Source organism: Corythoichthys intestinalis, chromosome 12 (assembly GCF_030265065.1).
Source record: "Corythoichthys intestinalis isolate RoL2023-P3 chromosome 12, ASM3026506v1, whole genome shotgun sequence".
In the NCBI taxonomy this organism is placed as follows: Eukaryota; Metazoa; Chordata; class Actinopteri; order Syngnathiformes; family Syngnathidae; genus Corythoichthys; species Corythoichthys intestinalis.
This window is the reverse complement of record NC_080406.1, coordinates 6204952-6222941: the sequence shown is the minus strand read 5'-3', so window position 1 is coordinate 6222941 and position 17990 is coordinate 6204952. Positions and strand designations below refer to the sequence as shown.

Genomic DNA, 17990 nt, shown 5'->3' with positions numbered 1-17990 from the left:
TATAGTCAAAAAATTACAGTAATTGGATTTATTATCTAATTACGTAGGATTCTGTGAATGCACATATAAAGATTGAAAGCACAAATTTTCTGTATGGCATCACACAAAATATTCCGTCACTTAAAACTGCATTACTCTGGAACTTATCTTATACAGGCTCACATACACTATGAATGAGTTAGCTGATGATGTGAAACGTGGTTTAAAACGCAACAATTTATGACTAAAACACCCAATCTCACTGAAATGTGCTTTCCACACATACAATATAAGCATGCTACATTTCGTAGCATTACAGTTTTGTGTGTGTCTGCTTTTGTGATTGAGGGGAAATTATCCCTCCATAAAGTAGGCACACTGTTACCACCCATGTGTTACGCCATCCCCACAGGCGTGGCATATCCTTACGAGGGTGTTGGAAAACTGCTGAATAGTCGCGTACCGCATCACCACGCTAATGGTTGCTTTATTGGCTTTCTATGCAAATTCAGAGCACATATGTGCTCCTGTATCTCGAGAACGTCAGGATATAATGCACCACTTGTGTGGGAAAGTAACAGATTGGGTGTAAGCTGGGGCTGATATTTCTAGAGACAATTTGCTAATAGCAGTGTCATTTGGTTTTGAACCTGAATGATATTGAAGCAAATATGCTTAAGAGGCACGAAGCAGAAAATTTGACTTCTTGTGCTTTTTGAAATGCCAACACAGATCAGTACGAGTGATAATAACCAGGAAACAGGATTTGGAAATTTGAGTTGGGTAGCTAATAATATCTGACGATAAAAGCATTTTAAAATGATATAGGATAATATGGACATCGGTTTTTCATTGTGGGTTTTGGGACAAAAAGGGGAAGTGACAATAGGTCGGGTCAATTTTTTTAAAAAAAAGAACAAGGGAAAACCGCGGCAACAACAACAACAGAACAAGGCAATGATGCAACCACCAACAAAAGGATATACAAACTGTCAAATGGCAGCAAGTCAATATATATAGGCAAGCCGCCTAATATCGGTTTAAAGACACTGCTGTTGAGCTGGAATTGGATGCAGGTACGACATTGGGAACTCATCCCACATCTCTGTAACTAAACAATCTGACCAGCAACAGAATGTGACAAAATCATGCCAGTTGTCATACTAGCTTCGCTTGCTAGCTCACACAGTTATTCTCCCAGTCCAGGCCAACCGCGTCATCACCTCCAGTGTGCATTGTGCGCATAAAACATGGCGCCCTCCGTAGGTCAAAACATGTCCAAAATATTAAAGATTTTTAAATCAATGGCAATAATATATGTTTCCTAGTGCTTTCAAATTTATCACGTTAACGGGCAGTAATTAATTTTTTTAATTAATCACATTAAAATGTTTGACGCATTTAACACATGCACGGAATGACCCATTCAAACAGTTTACAATGACACTGTTTTAGCACATTGAGACCGAAAAGGCAGAGAAATGCAAGTGGACACAGGCGTTCGTTGGCTCGCGCCTTTTATTAGGCTTAGGCTTTGGCAACTCTTTCACAACAATTATAAGTATTGTGGCGAAGGACGTGGGGAAGAATGACAGGAGACACGCTTCACTGAACACAACGCAGAACATTCTGTATACCATTTGCAGCCACCACTGACAGTCATGGTTGCCCAACTGCCCATTATGCATTTGGGCGGATCAGTTAAGTCGCTACAGTGTGATTTAGTGAAAGTACAACAAATATTCCTAGCTCTCAAAAAAAAAATAATGTTTACAAAAAGAAAAGCGCTCAATGCAAAGAGAATTGAAATTCCCTATCAAAATAGCTATACAAAATACAAATAAAACTTACTCAGACTTGCCTAGATCTCGAATTAATTTAAAACTCGCCACTTTGACACCTTGTGGTGTATTTCAATCACTACCTTACGTAGTTAAAGACACTGTGGAAGAACGGCAGGGAGCCCGTGTGACGTCCCGCTCGGCGACGTCAACAATGGCAAGCTATTAGTTTAGCTTTTCGATTGAAAATTTTACAAATTTTATTAAAATGAAAACATTAAGAGGGGTTTTAATATAAAATTACTATAACTTGTACTCAAATTTATCTTTTAAGAACTACAAGTCTTTCTATCCGTGGATCCCCCTCACAGAAAGAATGTTAATAATGTTAATGACATCTTGTGGATTTATTGTTATAATAAACAAACACAGTACTTATGTACAGTATGTTGAATGTTTATGTCAGTCTTGTGTCTTATCTTTCCATTCCAACAATGATTAACAGAAAAATATGGCATATTTTAGAGAGGGTTTGAATTGCGATTAATTACAATTTTTAAGCTGTGATTAACTTGGTTAAAAATTTTAATCGTTTGACAGCCCTAATGTTTCTAATAAAATATTTTAGTAAAAGAAAACAATTACCGTATTGACCCGAATATAAGACGGTGTTTTTTGCATTGAAATAAGACTTAAAAAGTGGGAGTAGTCTTATATTTGGGGTCTAGACATTATACTCATTCACGACGCGAGATGGCGCCAGATATCAATTAAGCGAATACTGAACTTGAGGAGTAATGTTCCGTCATGACAGATCTCAGCTACTCTCAAGTTTAACCAGTTTGCATTATTTTATTACAATGTTTTTCCTTATTCAGATTTGTTTCACGACTACAGTTACAGTTAGAACTCACTTTGATGGTTAATGCAGTTATTGCAATTTTGTTGTTTTATAACAATAGATTGGTTTATTTACATTTCAAAAACCAGAAAACATTCATTTACGAATGTGATTGCACTTTAGTTTACATATTTAAATGGTCAGATATTAAGATTTGAATGAGGCAAAATAACATGTTTTTTCTCTAAAATATATTGTTATAATCATTTGTTTCGGATGTACTGTAATTATTTTCTGTATAAAATAGGGCTGTCACATTAATGGGCGGTAATTAATTTTTAAAATTAATCACGTTAAAGTATTTGACGCATTTAACGCGCATGCCCCGCTCAAACAGATTAAAATGACAGCACAGTGTCCTGTCCATTTGTTACTTGTGTTTTTTGGTGTTTTGTCGCCCTCTGCTGGCGCTTAGGTGAGACCGATTTTATGCGTTTCAGCACCATGAGCATTGTGTAATTATTGACATCAACAATGGCGAGCTACTAATTTTTTGTTTGAAAATTTAAATTTCACAAATTTTTATTAAAACGAAAACATTAAGAGGGGTTTTAATATAAAATATCTATAACTTGTACTAACATTTATCTTTTAAGAACTACAAGTCTTTCTATCCTTGAATTGCCTTGTGTTGAATTGTGCTATAGAGATAAAAAAAAATTGCCTATCCATGGATCGCTTTAACAGAATGTTAATAATGGTAATGCCATCTTGTTGATTTGTTATAATAAACAAATACAGTACTTATGTACAGTACGTTGAATGTATATATCCGTCTTGTGTCTTATCTTTCATTTCCAACAATCATTTACAGAAAAATATGGCATATTTTAGAGATGGTTTGAATTGCGATTAATTACGATTAATTTTTAAGCTGTGATTAACTCGATTAAAAATTTTAATCGTTTGACAGCCCTATTTATATATACATATACACATATATATATATATATATATATATACATACTGTATACCGTAATTTCCCGAATATAACGCGCACTTTTTTCCCCCAAAATCAACTTGTTAAATCATGGTGCGCATTATAAATGGGTACATGGATGGAGACAGAAATATATATATATAAACCGATTTTATTTAACTGACACGGCCACGTTGTGTTGAAGAAACGTATGCGGCGACACGTTGCATTCCAACAAAAATTTACAGAAAAATATGGCATATTTTAGAGATGGTTTGAATTGCGATTAATTACGATTAATTTTTAAGCTGTGATTAACTTGATTAAAAATTTTAATCGTTTGACAGCCCTAGTATAAAAATTAATTTTGCCTTGCCTTGCCTTGATGTTCAAAAGAGTCTTGAAGAACAGGGGGTCGTCTTATAATCAGGGCCGTCTTATATTCGGGCCAATACGGTACGGCTTATTAGAGCCGAAAAGTCTAAGTCTGAGGATCCCTTGAAAAATGCCAAATTGTTTTGACCCTGATTGATTTATGAATGTAATAAAAGGGGAAAACACCTAAGGGTGAAAAATTTTATAGGTTTTATAGGATTTTATAGGACTATTATAGGAACTGTAGGTGTGAAAAGTGGCCCATTAAATTGATCACACAACAAACGTACATTGGCGGAGTGTGACATTGAATTTCCTCTACGTACACTCTACAGTCATATGCATCGGGTTACAGGACCATTACGTTGGCGGCACGTGGATATGTAACTTCCTCCATGTACCAGTACATTGGCAGGAGTCGAAGGATAAAACAGCCAAGTAAATCTTCTGCAATCTATTTCTGAAAATGAGTTTTGTGAGTCAGCCATTCTGAACTTCAACAAAACAGCTTAAGTGCAAGCTCCAGACTACATTATCTTGCGTGAGACAGGAGCATCCTTGCAAAACTGGCTTTTTTCAGGAAAAACGTTCAGAAAAAGACTTTTCCATTTTTATTTTTATTTTTTTTTTGACAAAAGTGTGTCACAGACATGTTATTCTTAACACCTGGGAAAGCTATATAAATTGTGGAAATAACACGCAAATATGAGTGGCTAAAGAATTTCAAACATTTGCACTGAGCCAGGTTGAGGTTTGCACCGCAATAAACGCTCGGCAATTTGATGAAAAAACCCAAAAAGCAGTGGACTTGCCAGACTGATGTCAACATTTGTGGTGGCAAGTCCTTTGCTCATGGGAATTTTCCCACTTCGCAATGTTTTGCTTCGAGCGGGGAGAGTTTGGGGAAGGCCCTTTTCTGTTCCAGAATGATTGTGGGTAGAGTACAGATAAAGCAGAAAATTCCAAAGATATGCACGCCATAAGAGTTCCCGGAAATGTTTAACCATCTCATGTGTGTATTATCTTTTTTTTTTCTTAAATAATAAATATTGAGTTGAGGATGCTTACAATTTTGTCCAGCCTATTTTCTGCATTCTGTGTAAAACTGTGTACGTTTTGGCTTTTCTTTTCAGCTAAAATTGTGTTTTTCCAATGCAAATCCAAAATATAAACACGTTCATAATGAAAACATATGTAATTGCGTTAATGTCTGTGAGAAACCGTATATTTTCTGGAAAAATTCCAGGGGTGCCAATAATTTTGTCCATGACTGTAGGTCCTTGTGATTTTTGACCAAGTCTATGCCACTGACGGCCATGCATGCCCATGCAATTGACGGCCATGTACGTCCAAATTTCCCATTCGTTTTCAAGGGCTGGAAAACATAGATCCTTGTGATTTTTTTTACGATTTACCATGACAGTCCATTGGCATTCAACTGGTGCCCAAGTAAGTCAATGCCATTGACGGCCATGCACGTCCATGCCATTGACTGCCATATACGTACAATTTTCCTATTCATTTACAATGGCAGAAAAACCTGTATGGTTGGGATTTTTGACTAAAAACTTACCATTAGAGCCCATCGACATTCAACTGGCGCCCAAGCAAGTCAATGCCATTGACAGCCATGCATGTCCATGTCATCGAGGGCCATGTACGTCCAAATTTCCCATTCATTTTCAATGGCTGGAAAACGTACCTCCTTGTAATTTTTTACCATTTATCATGACGATGCATTGACATTCAAATGGCGTCCTAGTAAGTCTATGCCATTGACAGCCATGCACGTCCATGCCATTGACGGCCATGTATGTCCAAATTTCCCATTCATTTTAAATGGCTGGAAAACAGGTCCATGTGATTTTTGACCATTAACAATGACATCTCATTGACATTCAACCAGCGCCCAATTAAGTCAATGCCATTGACAGCCATGTACGACCAAATTTCCCACTCGTTTTCAATGGCTGGAAATATAGGTCCTTGTGATTTTTGACCAGTTACCACGACAGCCCATTGACATTCAGCTGGCGCCCAAGTAAGTTGTATGCCATTGACGGCCATGTGTGTCCGAATTTCCCATTCATTTTCAATGGCTGGAAAACATAGGTCCTTGTGATTTTTGACCATTTACCATAACAGCCCATTGACATTCAGCTGGCGCCCAAGTAAGTCGATGCCATTGACGGCCATGTGTGTCCGAATTTCCCATTCATTTTCAATGGCTGGAAAAATAGGTCCTTGTAATTTTTGAAAAATTACCGTGACAACCCATTGATATTCAACTAGCGCCCAATTAAGTCAATGCCATTGACAGCCATGTACGACCAAATTTCCCATTCATTTTCAGTGGCTGGAAAACATAGGTCCTTGTGATTTTTGACCATTTACCATAACAGCCCATTGACATTCAACTGCCGCCCAAGTAAGTCGATGCCATTGACGGCCATACACATCCATGCCATTGACAGACATGTACGTCCAAATTTCCCATTCATTTACAATGGCAGAAAAACCTGTGTGGTTGGGATTTTTCACCAAAAACTTACCATTAGGACCAATCGACATTCAACTGGAAACCAAGTAAGTCGATGCCATTGAAAGCCATGCACGTCCATGCCAATGACGGCCATTCACATCCAAATTTCCAATTCATTTTCAATGGCTGGAAAAGAAGTCCTTGTGATTTTTGACCATTTACCATGACAGCCCATTTACATTCAACTGGCGCCCAAGTAAGTCGATGCCATTGGCGGCCGTGCACGTCCATGCCATTGACAGCCATGTACGTCCAAATTTCCCATTCGTTTTAAATGGCTGGAAAACATACAGTGCCTTGCAAAAGTATTCGGCCCCCTTGAACCTTGCAACTTTTCGCCACATTTCTGGCTTCAAACATAAAGATATAAAATTGTAATTTTTTGTCAAGAATCAACAAAAAGTGGGACACAATCGTGAAGTGGAACAACATTTATTGGATAATTTAAACTTTTTTAACAAATAAAAAACTGAAAAGCGGGGCGTGCAATATTATTCGGCCCCCTTGCGTTAATACTTTGTAGCGCCACCTTTTGCTCCAATTACAGCTGCAAGTCGCTTGGGGTATGTTTCTATGAGTTTCGCACATCAAGAGACTGACATTCTTGCCCATTCTTCCTTGCAAAACAGCTCGAGCTCAGTGAGGTTGGATGGAGAGTGTTTGTGAACAGCGGTCTTCAGCTCTTTCCACAGATTCTCCATTGGATTCAGGTCTGGACTTTGACTTGGCCATTCTAACACCTGGATACGTTTATTTTTGAACCATTCCATTGTAGATTTGGCTTTATTTATTTAAATCTCTGTCCCAGTCTCAGGTCTTGTGCAGATACCAACAGGTTTTCTTCCAGAATGTTCCTGTATTTGGCTGCATCCATCTTCCCGTCAATTTCAACCATCTTCCCTGTCCCTGCTGAAGAAAAGCAGGCCCAAACCATGATGCTGCCACCACCATGTTTGACAGTGGGGATGGTGTGTTCAGGATGATGAGCTGTGTTGCTTTTACGCCAAACATATCGTTTTGCATTGTGGCCAAAAAGTTCAATTTTGGTTTCATCTGACCAGAGCACCTTCTTCCACATGTTTGGTGTGTCTCCCAGGTGGCTTGTGGCAAACTTTAAACAAGACTTTTTATGGATATCTTTGAGAAATGGCTTTCTTCTTGCCACTCTTCCATAAAGGCCAGATTTGTGCAGTGTACGACTGATTGTTGTCCTATGGACAGACTCTCCCACCTCAGCTGTAGATCTCTGCAGTTCATCCAGAGTGATCATGGGCCTCTTGCCTGCATCTCTGATCAGTTTTCTCCTTGTTTGAGAAGAAAGTTTGGAAGGACAGCCGGGTCTTGGTAGATTTGCAGTTGTCTGATGCTCCTTCCATTTCAATATGATGGCTTGCACAGTGCTCCTTGAGATGTGTAAAGCTTGGGAAATCTTTTTGTATCCAAATCTGGCTTTAAACTTCTCCACAACAGTATCTCGGACCTGCCTGGTGTGTTCCTTGGTTTTCATAATGCTCTCTGCACTTTAAACAGAACCCTCACAGAGCAGGTGCATTTATACGGAAACTTGATTACACACAGGTGGATTCTATTTATCATCATCGGTCATTTAGGCCAACATTGGATCATTCAGAGATCCTCACTGAACTTCTGGAGTGAGTTTGCTGCACTGAAAGTAAAGGGGCCGAATAATATTGCACGCCCCACTTTTCAGTTTTTTATTTGTTAAAAAAAGTTTAAATTATCCAATAAATGTTGTTCCACTTCACGATTGTGTCCCACTTGTTGTTGATTCTTGACAAAAAAATTAAATTTCATATCTTTATGTTTGAAGCCTGAAATGTGGCGAAAGGTTGCAAGATTCAAGGGGGCCGAATACTTTTACAAGGCACTGTATTTCCTGGTGATTTTTTACCATTTACCATGACAGCCCATTGACATTCAACTGGCGCCCAAGTAAGTCGATGCCATTAGCGGCCATGCACGTCCATGCCATTGACGGCCATGTATGTCCAAACTTCCCATTGATTTTCAATGTCAGAAAAACCTGTGTGGTTGTTATTTTTTACCAAAAACCTACCATGACAGCTCACTGACATTCAACTGGTGCCCAAGTAAGTTGATGCAATTCATAGCCATGATACCGAACGTGTCCCCCAAACGTCCCCAAATCAACAGGAAGTGACCTGATAGATCTGTACCATCCACAGCAAAGCCCCATCGTAATTTCTCCAGAAAATGCAGTTTGTAGTTATTTAATGGATTTGTTTCTTACCAAAGTATGTTAGCCACCAGGCCTGAAAATCACAGAGAGATCCCTCAGGATGAGATTCACCCTATAGACAGGAGGGAAAAAAATTAAAATGAGCATGGCGCTAGCTTAAAGAACAATTGTGTGATTTCTATAAAAAGAAGAGAAACTGACCATGACGTACGCTAAACTGTCAAAGGCGGCGGCGACAGTCAAACTGAGAATCATTTTCTGTGACAATATAAAAAGACAAAATGAGTCCCATGTGAAACGCCGCTTTCCAAGACCGATCGGGGTGAAGCTAATTGCAACAGTTATCAGGCCCTCAAAATAGACGCACCAATTGGCTTCGGTGCCAGAGAATTTGGCAACGGACAAAAGGGCGACGGGGAAAATGACGGCAGACAATGGCGAAAACAGGATACACGGTCATTCCGAGCCACGTCGGAGGAGACTCTCCTCATTTCCCCTCCGCCGCACGCTGAACTCATTTAGTTGCGTGATTACAATAATCGACAGCTTTAAGCAGGCTTCGCACGCACGACTGGCGGGAGCCCGGCGGTGAGCGAGGCGCGCAAATAAACACAATCTTTCATCAATACACGTCCAACGGCGACCTTCGCCAAGGCTGCCGGATGGAGGCGGGAGGAGGAAACGAGCTCAGCGGGGCCAGAGAGCACTAAAGACTATTGACTGACGGATAACCTTTGCAAGGAGATGGAGGCGAGTGGGGGAAGGAAAAGGAGGAGGAGGGGGAGGCGACCTAGTCCGGAGGTAAGAGGATCCATCCTGAGCGTCGTGTTAAGCTGTCATTTTACCTCAGATTACCAGGATGACTTTGGAGAGCGGCTCAGCCTGAAAACCATGGCGACGCACGCGCTTCGCGGAGAAACACATCAACTGCACGCATTAGCGCAGATATAATTGCAGCAGGGCCGAGAACAAAAAGTGGTATTTGCCATGTGGCAAAATGGATTTTGCTATGTGGCGTTTTTTTGCCATTTGGCAAAATGGATTTTGCCATGTGGCATTTTTTTTTGCCATGTGGCAAAATGGATTTTACCATGTGGCAAAATGGATTTTGCCATGTGCCATTTTTTGCCATTTGGCAAAATTGATTTTGCCATGTGGCATTTTTTTTTTTTTTTTTTTTTGCCATGTGGCATTTTTTTGCCATGTTGCAAAATGGATTTTGCATTTGGCATTTCTTTTTTGCCATGTGGCAACATTGATTTTGCAATGTGGCATTTCTTTTTTGCCAAGTGGCATTTTTTTGCCATGTGTCAAAATGGATTTTGCAATGTGGCATTTTTTTGCCACGTGTCAAAATGGATTTTACCATGTGGCATTTTTTTGCCACGTGTCAAAATGGATTTTGCCATTTGGCAAAATTGATTTTGCCATGTGGCATTTTTTTTTTTTTTTTGCCATGTGGCGTTTTTTTGCCATGTGGCAAAATTGATTTTGCAATGTGGCATTTCTTTTTTGCCAAGTGGCATTTTTTTGCCATGTGTCAAAATGGATTTTGCAATGTGGCATTTTTTTGCCACGTGTCAAAATGGATTTTACCATGTGGCATTTTTTTGCCACGTGTCAAAATGGATTTTGCCATTTGGCAAAATTGATTTTGCCATGTGGCATTTTTTTTTTTTTTTTGCCATGTGGCGTTTTTTTGCCATGTGGCAAAATTGATTTTGCAATGTGGCATTTTTTTGCCATTTGGCAAAAAGGATTTTGCCATGTGGCATTTTTGGTTTTTTTTGCCATGTGGCATTTTTTTTGCCATGTGGCTATTATTTGCCTTGTGGCTAAATGGATTTTGCCATGTGGAAAAATGTTTTTTTTTTTTTTGCCATGTGGCATTTTTTTGCCATGTGGCAAAATGGATTTTGCCATGTGCCATTTTTTGCCATTTGGCAAAATTGATTTTGCCATGTGGCATTTTTTTTTTGCCATGTGGCATTTTTTGCCATGTTGCAAAATTGATTTTGCATTTGGCATTTCTTTTTGCCATGTGGCATTTCTTTTTTGCCATGTGGCATTTTTTGCCATGTGGCAAAATTGATTTTGCAATGCGGCATTTTTTTGCCATTTGGCGAAAAGGATTTTGCCATGTGGTATTTTTGGGGTTTTTTTGCCATGTGGCATTTTTTTTTGCCATGTGGCTATTATTTGCCATGTGGCAAAATTGATTTTGCCATGTGGAAAAATGTTTTTTTTTTGCCATGTGACCTTTTTTTTTTTTGCCATGTGGCTATTATTTGCCATTTGGCAAAATTGATTTTGCCAGGTGGCCTTTTTCATTTGCCATTTGGCAAAATGGCTTTTGCCAAGTGGCATTTTTTTGCCATGTGACAAAATTGATTTTGCCATGTGGCAAAATGGATTTTGCCATGTGGAAAAATGTTGTTGTTTTTTGCCATGTGGCATTTTTTTGCCGTGTGGCTATTATTTGCCATTTGGCAAAATTGATTTTGCCATGTGGCATTTTTACTTGCCATTTGGCAAAATGGCTTTTGCCATGTGGCATTTTTTTGCCATTTGGCAAAATGGATTTTGCCATGTGACATTTTTTTTTTTTTTTGCCATTTGGCAAAATGGATTTTGCCATATGTCATTTTTTTGCCATTTGACAAAAAGGATTTTGGATTTTCAGGGTCACTTCCTTTCGATTTTGAGGCATTCCAGGGTCCCTTCCTGTCAATGTCGAGTCACTTCCTTTTTGTTTGGGGCATTTCAGGGTCACTGCCTGTTGATTTTGAGGCATTCCAGGGTCACTTCCTGTCGATGTCGAGTCACTTCCTGTTTATTTGGGGGCATTTCCGGGTCACTTCCTGTTGATTTGGGGGCATTTCCGGGTCACTTCCTGTTGATTTGGGGGCATTTCCGGGTCACTTTCTGTTCATTTTGGGACAGTTGGGTTGGAAATCAATAGGAGCGAATGGACGTTTTTGTCCTCTTGAAATGAATGGTGAATAGGGCCATTGGAAATGAATGGGAAATTTTGCCCATTAGAAATGAATGGGTATGTTTTGGGCAAATTTTGGCTGAACCGTACGAAACTGGAAAAAGCTTTTTTGCCCCTTAGCGTGCTGATTTTTTCGATGCATTAACTTCCAGGAAATATTGACTTTGATTTTTGTTTTTTTATGACGATTACACATTTAAGTCATTGAGTTAAATCACAGGTGACAAACTCAAAACAACAGGAAGAAAAATAAAGTGAGTGAGAACTTGAGCCCTCCCTCTGATCAGTCCAATTGCTGCCTCTCGTCGCTTTTGCATAATAAATGGCGTAAAACAACTCGGACCACTTCTAGAGCGAGGAAGAAACTCATGAATTCCTTAATGCAGTGAAAGACTTGAACATTGTCTTTTATTGGTAGTATAAACGAAGCACCAGGACGGCGTGATTTAATAGAACGCGAGCGAAAAGTTACGACTTTTCAGGGTTTTAAGGAATGTGGAAATGACGCCGTTTTGCGTTTTGACAAGAATATCCCGGTTGATTTACAACCCTGTACGCTAGTTCATGTAAAAGATAATGAATGAAATCAGAACCTGTAATTTACCGGTTAATTCAGTTAGCGTCTGCTCCGTGCACACTGCAAAGGAGCCAACATCTGCCCCGGCGAGACAAACGTTCCTGACCTTGTGTCTGTTGTACTGCTCTTTTGCATCAATAGTCGATATTTGGTTTTTAATAGGGGTGTAACGGTACACAAAAATCTCTGTTTGGTACGTACCTCGGTTTTGAGAAACACCGTCCCAGTTCAAATGGATTGGACGTCTACTCATGATAAACTCATTCCAAATCACAGCAAAAGCTTGTTTTTCTGTTTATTAGTTGTTTGTAGAATATCCTAGAATGAGTTCCTGGCCAATGTATCAATAATCGTTGTATCGCCATATCGTCAGATCGTTATCGTGAGCTGTGTATCGTAAATCGTATCGTGAGGCACCAAGAGGTTCCCACTCTTAATTGATACAAAAGAACAGAGCCGTCTGGACCGGACCTCAAGCTGTCCCGACTAATACACGTTGCAACAACAAAAATCATTTTTATCTGTGGGTTTGCAAAACGGAGGTGGGCAACAAACAAAAACCTTAGCGGTGACGTGCGTGAGCCAGCTGATGGGAGTGAAGCATTTCTAAGTTATGTTTAGAACAGCATGTCTCAGGGGCAGTTTACATGGTGGCTCTGCGACACAAAGACGCAATGACTGAGTAGCGGACTTGCCTCGCGTGCATATGGTGTCGGTGAAGACGTAAGGCGAAAACGAACAATTCTGAATCCTGCCTCCAAAGTGGAAGAATCCGATTGCTGGGAATTGAGGGGGGCTTCCTCGGCATGCATATTAAAGGCTCCCGCGGCGCGAGACCGCGACGTTAACGTCAGCACTCCCACACGTCACATTGCGCGTGCGCAGCAGATCTACTTAACATTAAAAACAGCAAATATGGCGGAATGTCGACTTTAATTTACTGTTTTAATAATATTTTTAAATTAAATATGTTGAATGTTTGCTTCGAGTGGGCGGGCATATTTTTTTCCGGGCTGATGGAGCTTGGTGGGGTCAAAGTGCATCATTCTCTGTCGCCCTGTAAATCTGCACTGTCCACTAGGGCCTGGCATGAATACTACATCGTTTTCATGCGGAATTACGACATTGCTCAAATGGCGACGCAAATGCAAATTTTGAATTTTTTCGTATTCTCGGAGAGTCACCATGTAAACGGCCCCTCACACTCGTTTTCCAGACTTCGCGGAGTGACAGCCAAATACTGAGACGAATGAAGTTGGAGGAAGAGGCGAAAAAGGTACGGCAAATGGCGTGCTCAAAACTATGCAAGATTGATGCAGAAAAAAGTGTTTAAGGAGGAGTGGACCAACACATTTTTGTTCATTTTACCTGGCGGCAGCACAAGACCGCTATGGCTCATCTGTTCAGAGACGGTAGCGCTTGTAAAGAGCAGCAATTTCAAAAGGCACTATGAGACGAAGCACGCAGCTTTTTCGCAAAGTTTCCCTATGAACTCTGCCAACCTTTCTCAAAAAACAGCAGAATTAAGGGCTCAATATGATCGCACCTCAATACTCATGGTTCATTCATTCACTGCACAGCAACGCGCAAATGAATGCTCCCTCAGAATAGCGTGGATATTGGGTCAAAACAAAAAGTCTTTCAGTGACGCACCGATTGTCAAAGATTGTATGAGTGTAGTTGCTGAAACTTTGCTTCATGGAAAGCAAAAAGAGGTCTGTCAAAAAATAAAGCAAGTCCCCCTGTCAGCATCCACAATTAAAAAAAAAAAAAAAAAAAAAAAAAAGAGTCTTGAACATGCTCTTATGTTGCTATTTAATGAGTCAATTAAAGCACTTTTTAGTTTTATGCACCTTTTATGTATATATTATTTGCAATTTTGAATGTTGTAATTATCATCATGGCCACTAGAGCTGAAACAAATACTCGAGCAACTCAAGTAACTCGAGTTTAAAAACTGATCCGAGTAATTTTATTCACCTCGAGTAATCGTTTATTTTGACAGCTCTAAGCATCACGTTTTGCCCGGACTACTTTTAATGCGGGACAACGCGCTGATGTCACGTGCGTAGAGGAAGAAGCAAAAAAAAAAAAAAAAATAAAATTCATCAGTCGACAGCCGCTACAAACGACGCCGACGTTGCTAAGTACGAGCCCACACGATGCTACGTTGATAGCAGGTAGCGTCTGATGAGTCTCATAGAGATCACATATATGTCGAACTAGATGCGAAATGACAGACTTGGCCGCGTCTGGGCAGCGTTAGTAAACAGCCACCATCTTAAAGCAGTAGAGTGCTAAGCGCTAATAAATAAGCTTAACGTTATTCACTAGCTCACGTAACGTTAGCCCTGCGGAGGGCGAGGTTTCTATTAATTATGACCACTGTCGATGCGTGGCTAACGTGTCTTACATACAGGCTTTAACATAACATAGCGTTGTAGAGTGATGAGGGTGTAAAATAAAAACTCAATAATGCTAACTATCAATTTTAGCTCAGTAGTCATTGCTGGATAAAACACCAAGTAGCACTGGTCCCTAACGTGCTCTGTACACTGTAAAAACACAAAATCCTTGGCTGTTTTCAACAATATACATCGAAAATAAAGACATTGATTGACTGAAAATGGTTCAAGATTAGATGAAATGTCTTGTTTTCTCATGTATATTCATAATTGCTCTTCACCAAAAAATATATTTGTTTTATCCGATTAATCGATAGAATTTTCAGTCGATTACTAAAATATTCGATAGCTGCAGCCCTAATGACCACGTAAAGATATGTTTGTATTTTTTGGAAAAAAAGAAGCATTAAAAATATTTCCGGACCCGAGATTGTTGTAATTTTTTAATTTCGGACCCAGAGGATTTTTAAGTCATGACCCCTGCAATAGAACATACACGCTGAAAACGTGGAAACGTTGCTCTGAGGAGAAAGCGAGGGATGGGGGTGGAGGAGGGGCTACAGGTCGTTATCGCAGAACAACCACCAGTCAATTAACCCCACGCGTGTGATTAATCTCCTCATTTAACCGGGCTCAATCACGCCCAAGGATTTGTCAGGACTAATTGAGCACATCTGCTGTGGCAACGACGCCAAACACAAACGTAAATAAGAAGACGGGCCACTTTACCTGAGCCAAGGAGTGGTAGCGGCGAAGCAGCCAGATCACAAAGAGCATAAACACGCTGTGGAAAGAAGGGGAAAGAAAACGTAGATAAACATACCGTGTGTTAGATGCACCATGGCAACATGTTAAAAGAATGCTTCATGTAACACATTGTGATTATAAAACACTCCCAAACCCAAATATTAGGTACACCAGCACATTATAAGGATCTGTATTTCAAATGCCATTAGCTATATTGACACTTTAACCCTTTAATGCATGAATTACAAATGTTCCTTCATGTTTTTATTACATTCATATAGGACAGGGGTCACTAACTTGCGGCACCCATTTGACATCGATGTCACTCAACTTCCAGATTAGCGATAGGAGTGTATCGTCAGTATTTCGTCAAAGGTGATTGTGCGCACTGCTCCATTATCCAACAAAGGTCATTTAAATTTAATAGGTACAAGTTAACATTAGGGCTGCAGCGATCGATTATTTTAGTAGTCGATTATTGGATGAACCGGTTAGTTCGAATAATCGAGTAATCAGTTAGGAAACATGAGAAATTAAAATACCTGAGTTAAACCTCAAACGGTATAAAAAAATAAATAAGGATCCATGTACAACAAAAGAACAATGTCTAACTTACATAGCAAAAGTCCGCTAGCTTAAATGCTATAAAACGCTAATGTTTTTTTTGTCTGTTTTTTTTTTTTTTAAACAATGTTCTCAACAGATGGTTCTGACACGTATTCCCACAAAGAAATGGCTAAATATAAACTAAATAAATAAACTAAATTACGAATGCATTAAAAAAATCATTAGCTCATACAAAAACTTGGCTTATATTGGTCTTAACATGGAACAGCTGCATTCAGCCATGTAAAATGAGGCAGACTAGAGGGCAGTGTATCCACCCAAATCAATAAAACTAAAGGCAAACACTTTCAAAATAAACCATTACAACGCCACTTTAATTATACGAATACTAGAATCAGCAAAATTTAATTCGAAATTTTTTTTCTAATCGAATACTCGAGTTAATCGATTAATCGTTGCAGCACTAGTTAACATACACTTTTTTCAGCTTGTCTTGATAATAGGGCTGCGGTTATCGATTATTTTAGTAGTCGATGAATCGATGAACTGGTTAGTTCGAATAATCAAGAAAAGAACAATTGGCTAACTTACATAGCAAAAGTCTGCTAGCTTAAATGCTATGAAATGTTTTTTTTGTTTGTTTGTTTTTTTTTAACAATGCTCTTAACAAACGGTTCAAACACATATTCCCACAAAAAAAATGGGTAAATTTACCTATAAACTACAAATGCATTAAAAAAAAAATTACATTAGCTCAAACAAATACTTAGCTTATGTTGGTCTTAACAGGGAGCAGCTGGATTCAGCCATGTGAAATGTTCCATATAGGGCTGCAGCTATCGATTATTTTCATGGTCGAGTAATCGATGAACTAGTTTGTTCGAATAATCGAGTAATCGTAGAAGGAACATGAAAAATTAAAATACCTGAGCTGAGCCTCAGATGGTATAAAAAAATGTATGTACAAAAAAAGAACAATTGGCTAACTAAGCAAAAGTCTGCTAGCGTAAATGCTATTAAAACGCAAACTTTTTTTTCCACAATGCTCTTAACAAATGGTTCAGACACATATTCCCACAAAAAATGGCAGAATGTACCTATAAAATAAATTACGAATGCATTAAAAAAACATTAGCTCAAACAAAAACTTAGCTTATGTTGGTCTTAACAGGGAGCAGCTGGATTCAGCCATATGAAATGAGGCAGACAAGAGGGCAGTGCATCCACCCAAATCAGTAAAACTAAATGCAAACACTTTCAAAATAAACCATTACAACGCCACTTTAATTAAACGAATACTCGAAGCAGAAAAATTTAATTCGAAATTTTTTTCTAATCGAATACTCAAGTTAATCGATTAATCGTTGCAGCACTAGTTCCATATTCTCTGTCGCCACTACAAGGCAGTGTATCCACCCAAAACAATTAAAATTAATGCAAACATTTTCTAAAGAAACCACCACAATGCCACTTTAATTAAACGAGTGCTCGAAGCAGCGAAGTTAAATTTTAATCTTTTTTGTAATAGAATTAATTGATTAATCGTTGCAGCACTACTTGATAATGTTATCCATCTTTTATGCTTGAACATTCAGAAATTATCTTAAAGCAACACTTGGTAACTTTTCAGTTTTGGTCGATTTTAGTGCCGCCGAAGGACAAAACTATAGTGTTTTGCCTAAAGGAAGACTGCGTTTCCCATGAAGACCAGCGTTTCGTTTCCCATGAGGACCAGCGCACACCCGCACAGTGTCGTAAAATTTTTAATCAATCAATAATTAATCTCCCGGTAGTCTGCAAATGGATGAAACAACGCTTCTGTTTCCAGCAGCTGTGTGAAGGATGTTTACACACAGGTAGATTGATAGCATTATTAGCATCACTTAGCTTCCATTCCCACCATGTCAATTCAAAATATGTATACATTTAGCAACATTTTGCCTTGTCGTAAAAAATTATACCGTTATACTTTCCGAGATTT

At 39.1% G+C, this 17990-nt stretch overlaps 1 protein-coding gene across 2 annotated transcripts in view; it reads right to left on the bottom strand.

The window, feature by feature from the left end:
* The window catches only part of si:dkey-100n23.5, a 244013-nt gene that overhangs the window by 207708 nt on the left and 18315 nt on the right, over nucleotides 1–17990 (bottom strand). For both annotated transcript variants that reach the window (XM_057853479.1, XM_057853481.1), the window contains 3 exons: nucleotides 15425–15479; nucleotides 8920–8976; nucleotides 8770–8830 (listed from right to left, as the gene is read on the bottom strand). In XM_057853479.1, coding sequence (XP_057709462.1) covers nucleotides 8770–8830; nucleotides 8920–8976; nucleotides 15425–15479 — 173 coding nt within the window. The remainder of the gene's footprint in view (nucleotides 1–8769; nucleotides 8831–8919; nucleotides 8977–15424; nucleotides 15480–17990) is intronic.